Genomic DNA, 6,131 nt, shown 5'->3' on the forward strand with positions numbered 1-6,131 from the left:
GCAAGCTTCCAAATGCAGCCAATCTCACAATCACATACAAAAGTCCTGGGATCACAGACTGGAACCTCTGACTCAGACTCTCTCTCTCTGTGTCTAAAGGAGTTATATGGAAGTGTATCCAATGATTCCCGGATGCTGAGAGCTCTGAAGGATTTTGTTCCTGACTTGGAGAAAATTGTCAAACTGCAGTATGTTCCACAACTGCTAAGCATTACAATTGCTAAAGGACACTCAGTGCCTTAACACCGATCTAATTTATTGTATGATTTTTTTTTTCTCATTTTTTGCACTTTATAGTTCAGAAGAGGCAAAATCTACAAAAAAGGTATGCTTTTATTTTTACACGATGCCACAGTATATGTTTACATGTGAGCTGCATTAAAAGTGACCACATAATCTGTTTTAACAGAAGACCCTCATAAGACAATTCAGCAATGGAGAGGAGAGACTGCAGAAGAAACAGCCCATTAGGAACCAAGATGACAGTAAGTTGGTGTGTGTGTGTGTGTGTGTGCATTTCTGTTATGAGCATAATGATGTTTGGTGTGTATTTAATTTTATTTGAGCATAAACTATCAGAAGCAGCTATACATGCTACTCTTTATTGTATTCTATAAATATTTCTGTGATTGTAGTCCTCTTAAAGGTATACTGCAGTGACCACACCTACACCACCATACGGGTTGCCGTGGCAGCGACAGGCAGAGAGGTCATTGGTGCTGTGACTGACAAACTGGGCACAAATGATGAGCTGCTATTGGTCCACCTCAGCTCTGCTGGCGGTGAGGAGCCAATCAAATTGCACTCCATTTTCACATATGCATAGTAACACTGGAAAAACCCATCACTTTTATAGGACAGTAGGAACAAACAACCTGCCACATGCTGCACTTTAGATTCACTGCCACCATCCAACATAAGTGCCTTTTCCCAAATCTCAGTATCAGTAATTAAAAACAGAAATTTTACCTGGGTCTCCCATGTACACTGTATGTGTTATAAACATGATTTTCAAAACAAAACTCAGAGTACCTACTAGTCCACAGAATGGCAAAAAAATGTCCGTGTTCATGATCTCCAGTGGAGGTATGCACCAGAGGATAACAATGTCTGACTACAGTGAACTGTCAGTGAATTTTTTTTTATTGTCATATGCTTTTATGTAAGGAGGCATTCATCACAAAGGTTAGCCTGCTGGCGACTGAGGCAGGCCTTGAATTTGTGTTGGAAGGTATCAGCCATGTCTGTTCTTCTTACAGAAAAACAGATCCTGAAGCCTAATGATGTGTCAGTTTTTTCCACTCTGGGAAACAATGGACGTCTGTTTGCCTGTCCGCGAGACCAGCTCAATGCCCTGGTGAGAGACAAACCCTTCACCTGTTTATATTGTTCAGGGTGCTGTTAAAGTAGCAGTAATACCCCAGTTAAATCCCACCACCCGTCAATTAGACATTGTCTAATTATCCCTTAGATTTCTGAAAGTTTTTCAGACTGTTGGCCCATAAATTCTCTCAGTTATGAACTGCTCACTGTCCACTGGCTTTGTCCCATCCAGTTATAAAGGTGCAATTGTCCAATCTCTCCTGAGGGAATCTACACTTGTATTTTTGTTTTGTTGTTTTTTTTGTGAATTTCCACACAATCTTGTACATGTGTATGTGTGCATGTGTGCATCAGACCCCTCTTCCAGACCAGGAGGGCCCCTCCGCAGGCTCCATGTCCAGTTTTGAGCTGATGAGCTCTAAGGACCTGGCCTATCAGATGACACTGTTTGACTGGGAGCTCTTCAGCTGTGTACATGAGGTAGACTATGGACACATTCACAACAAAATTTAACCAGGGCTCAACTAATACAAGGTCTTGATATTGATAACAAGTCAGCCAATGAATCTGCCAGTTCCTAAGGTGTTTACTTGTATGCTGTGATACTGCTGTGAGGTACTTTGGATAAAAGCGTTCACTAAATGACACACCAATGACACAGACCAAAGGGCATATGTAATTGTCTGAAATATTCCTATACTTGGAAAATATTTCTCTAATATGGCTCTTAGTGAGTAGCTCAGGAAGGAAATTCTGGAAATACTTTGTTGATTGTTAAGAAATTGCTACTTATATACTTGTAGCACACTAGGCTTTGAATAAAATTGTTCCTGCAAAGGTCAACATCAGTTCTTGTGCTAATCATAGTGCTACATTTAAGTCTATATGACAAACTGGATACTTATTGAGAGACCAACATTTGCTGATAATAATAAAATAGTAAAATGATAGGTTGATACAGTTGTCAGGCATATCATAGCAGACGTCATACTGAGCCAGATTTTGACACAGCAGCTATATTATTACATAACTGAGTCAAACCATGCAAAAGTAGCCTTTGTGGAGGTTTCCACAGCAAGCAGGCTTTTGAACTGCTGCTCCATGCACAGGATAAATTGCTTCTGTCCTGCAGGACTAACTCTTTATCCTTTTCTCTCCTCTGCTCAGCATGAGCTGCTGTACCACACGTTTGGCCGTCAGAACTTCAGGAGGACCACGGCGAACCTGGACCTGTTCCTGAGGAGGTTCAACCAGGTGCAGCTGTGGGTGGTCACCGAGGTCTGCCTCTGCGGTCAGCTCAGCAAGAGAGTCCAGCTGCTCAAGAAGTTCATCAAGATAGCTGCACAGTGAGTGAGGCTTCTGCAGAACACAGCACATTTGTTAAACACACAGTTCTACACCAGGCACGTTTGTTTTGGCTTGAAAAAATCCTCCTAGATGCAGTCACTGAGATTTGACTGCTGTTTGCTTGTGTTGTGTGTATTTGTCCATAGCTGTCGCGAGTTTAAGAACCTGAATTCGTTCTTTGCCATCATCATGGGGATGAGCAACCCCGCTGTCAGCAGGCTGAGCCAGACGTGGGAGGTAAACCCCAGCTAAAAATGTCGTAAACCACTGTTAGACCAACCAGGCTATTTCTAGACCTCCAGCAAACTGTATCTGTTATGCCACTGTTGCTAGGATAATATATTCATGTCTCGCACATCACTATGAGCCACTGAGCCTCTCTCTTTTTATTTGGCAGAAACTCCCCAGCAAGTTTAAGAAGTTCTATGCTGAGTTTGAGAGCATGATGGTGAGTTGCTTTGTTGTATCAGTCTGCAAAGACGCACTAACATTAGCCATTTGACTACAGCTTGAATTATATTAATTGACTTCTGACCATGATGATATTGTGTGCGTCAGGACCCATCCAGGAACCACCGGGCCTACCGATTAACTGTTACCAAAATTGAGCCACCAATTATTCCTTTTATGCCTCTCCTTCTGAAAGGTATGATTTACTGTGAAAAGAAATGACACACAATTCAGTTTCAACAATACATCACTTTGTAACATTAAACTGTGTGGGGTACTTGGTACTTATCATTTTTCAACTATTATTAATTTTGGAACAGATATGACATTTACCCATGAGGGCAACAAGACATTCATTGACAATATGGTCAACTTTGAGAAAATGGTGAGTATCTGTGCACATAACAGTCAAGGAGATGATTCATTTTGGATTATATCTTGTCTTAAGTTGATGCTATCAGTTGTGGCATAAATATCTGTCACTCCAATTGAATGTAATAATCATAGATATTCCTATCATTCTTGTCTTATCAGCGTATTATAGCTAACACAATTCGGCAAGTGAGGCATTGCAGAAGTCAGCCATTCAGTAAGTCTGCTATCATGTCTCTGCACACTGACTTATCTTCTGTCCTTATATCGTATTTCTTAAGCAATCATATTTTTTTTATCTCCTTCTCTTCTCTTCTCTTCTCTTCTCTTCTCTTCTCTTCTCTTCTCTTCTCTTCTCTTCTCTTCTCTTCTCTTCTCTTCTCTTCCTCCCATCCTTCCCTTCAGATCCTGACATCTGCCAACCCAATAAAAATCACGCAGAGGTTCGGGGTTATGTTAGGAAGCTCTGTGTGATTGACAACCAGAGGACGCTGACACAGCTCTCCTATAGGCTCGAGCCTCGGCGGACTTGAATTCTGATCTCGCTCCCACCAACATCGCCTTCTCTGTGACATTAGCATTGATAAAACCACTTTACCTGGATAAAACAACTCAACACAGATGGACGTACAGTAGCAAATCACAACAGTCAGTAACCTAGTACTATTACGGACTCTTAAGGACTCATACTGTGCCATTAAAAGCGTCTTCTTCCTGGAAAGAAAGTAAACGCTCAGCTGCTTTCTTGTTGCTGTGTCTCAGGCCCCAGACTGTGGGCTTATACAGTAGTTGTTATTGTTTGGGACCTGCTAGATAGAACTGTAATGTATAGAACTTGACTCAGTATCCTGCATGAATTTCATAGGCTTTGTGTTCTATACAGTGGATTTCTATCTGAGTGCCCTGTCATGTTGTGCTCTCCCCAGATGAGCCCTAGTTTACAAGAGATTCCTGTATCTGCCTGTAAAGTACACCTTATTCTCATTACTCTCTTCCTCATAGACACACAAAAAAGCCAAGACAAAATTTAGGGCTCTGTAGCAGAATCTAGCCTCTTCATTATCTGTTGTTGAATTTACAGATGAATATATACAATATGGACAAAAGTATTGGGCCACCTACACATTACACCTACAGGAGCTTTTGCAACAGCTTTGCAGCTAGAAAAGCTTCCACTGTCCTGAGGAAGGTTTTTTACAAGTGTCTGTGGGAATTTTTGTCCATTCATTCAGAAGAGCGTTTGTGAGGTCAGATACTGATGTTGGATGAGAGGCCCTGGCTCACAATCTCCATTCTGGTTCATCCCAAAGGTGTTGGATGAGGTTGAGGTCAGGGCTCTCACTATGCACCTCAGCACTTAGCGACCCCGCTCTATAACTTTTTGGTGGCTGAGTTGCTGTGGTTCCTAAACGCTTCCACTTTGCAATAATACCACTTACAGTTGATTGTGGAATGTCTAGGAGGGAAGAAATTTGACTGACTTGTTGCACCGGTGGTATCCTATTACAGTGTCATGCTCGAATTCAGTGAGGTTTTTAGAATAATCCATTCTTTCACAAACACCTGAATTCAGTGATTAAGAGGTGTAGTATGCCAATACTTTTGTCCGTATATATATATATATATATATATATATATATTCATATGAAATCTGAAAGTGCTTATTTATATCATAATCTACATAGGAATATATCCAAGTCTTTGAGAATCTTTAGGGTTCGTTGTCCTTTAGATGAGCTTCAGTGTCTCTTAGCAGTCAGACACTTCCAAAAAAGTGTTAAGAATACAGAGGAATACACTTAACCAAGTATTAGTTGATTTAAAGCCCTAACAGTGTTTCAAACAGTGTTCACCATAGTGTTTTTCCCCTTTACTTTTGCATTGGAGTTCAACTTCTGAAGCACATGAGTCACACTAGTTGACGAAGAAGTTGCTTAGTCAAGTCTGTTCTTAGGTCAGTTCTATACTGCTGTACTTAGTCTTTATGCTAAAGGCTTGGTATGTTTGGTATGTCAGCACTGATTCAAGACAGAGTCTCAAGGCAACCTCACCTCTGAGGGCAATTTTGTCATTCCTTCCAGTTGTATTCGATCTGAATAAATTTTATATATCTATATATATATATATCTATCTATATATATATATATATAGATATATACACACACACACACACACACACACACATATATATACATACATATATATATAAATACATACACACACACAAATGTGGGTGTAGATTTTGAGTTGAGTGTCTTCTGAACAAGTGTCATTTATTTTCCTTTGATCTCAGGAGCTTCTGATGTGTGTTGAGAACTGCCGTGAGGCTTGCCGTGAGGCAGCCTGTATCCGTACTGTACGTGTAGTCTGCCTTGTAAATAAAAACAGCTAATCTAATAGCCCTGTTGTTTTAATGACCTTATTCAACAGCTATGAAGTAGGACTGGGCAATATATTGATATCATATTGATTTTGCGATATGAGACTGATATCATTTGGAATTTTGAACATCAAAAAATTGGAATATGGCCTGTATTTAAAGACTGCATTATAGCAAAGGGATGCAATTTTCTGAACTTATTAGACTGTTTTGTTATTTGCTTATGCCTGATTGTTCATTATATCCACATTACTAATGA

General features: G+C 40.3%; 1 protein-coding gene across 1 annotated transcript in view; it reads left to right on the forward strand.

The window, feature by feature from the left end:
• The window catches only part of LOC115374765 (rap guanine nucleotide exchange factor 4-like), a 28,484-nt gene extending 23,853 nt beyond the window's left edge, over nt 1-4,631 (forward strand). Inside the window, exons 18-30 of the mRNA XM_030073876.1 lie at nt 100-188; nt 298-325; nt 410-485; nt 636-782; nt 1,260-1,357; nt 1,678-1,803; nt 2,491-2,669; nt 2,817-2,907; nt 3,068-3,118; nt 3,229-3,316; nt 3,441-3,505; nt 3,655-3,709; nt 3,898-4,631. Coding sequence (XP_029929736.1) covers nt 100-188; nt 298-325; nt 410-485; nt 636-782; nt 1,260-1,357; nt 1,678-1,803; nt 2,491-2,669; nt 2,817-2,907; nt 3,068-3,118; nt 3,229-3,316; nt 3,441-3,505; nt 3,655-3,709; nt 3,898-4,025 — 1,221 coding nt within the window. The 3' untranslated portion in view covers nt 4,026-4,631. The remainder of the gene's footprint in view (nt 1-99; nt 189-297; nt 326-409; nt 486-635; nt 783-1,259; nt 1,358-1,677; nt 1,804-2,490; nt 2,670-2,816; nt 2,908-3,067; nt 3,119-3,228; nt 3,317-3,440; nt 3,506-3,654; nt 3,710-3,897) is intronic.
• Nucleotides 4,632-6,131: the final 1,500 nt, after the last annotated feature.

The sequence above is a fragment of the Myripristis murdjan genome, chromosome 17 (assembly GCF_902150065.1).
Source record: "Myripristis murdjan chromosome 17, fMyrMur1.1, whole genome shotgun sequence".
In the NCBI taxonomy this organism is placed as follows: domain Eukaryota; kingdom Metazoa; phylum Chordata; class Actinopteri; order Holocentriformes; family Holocentridae; genus Myripristis; species Myripristis murdjan.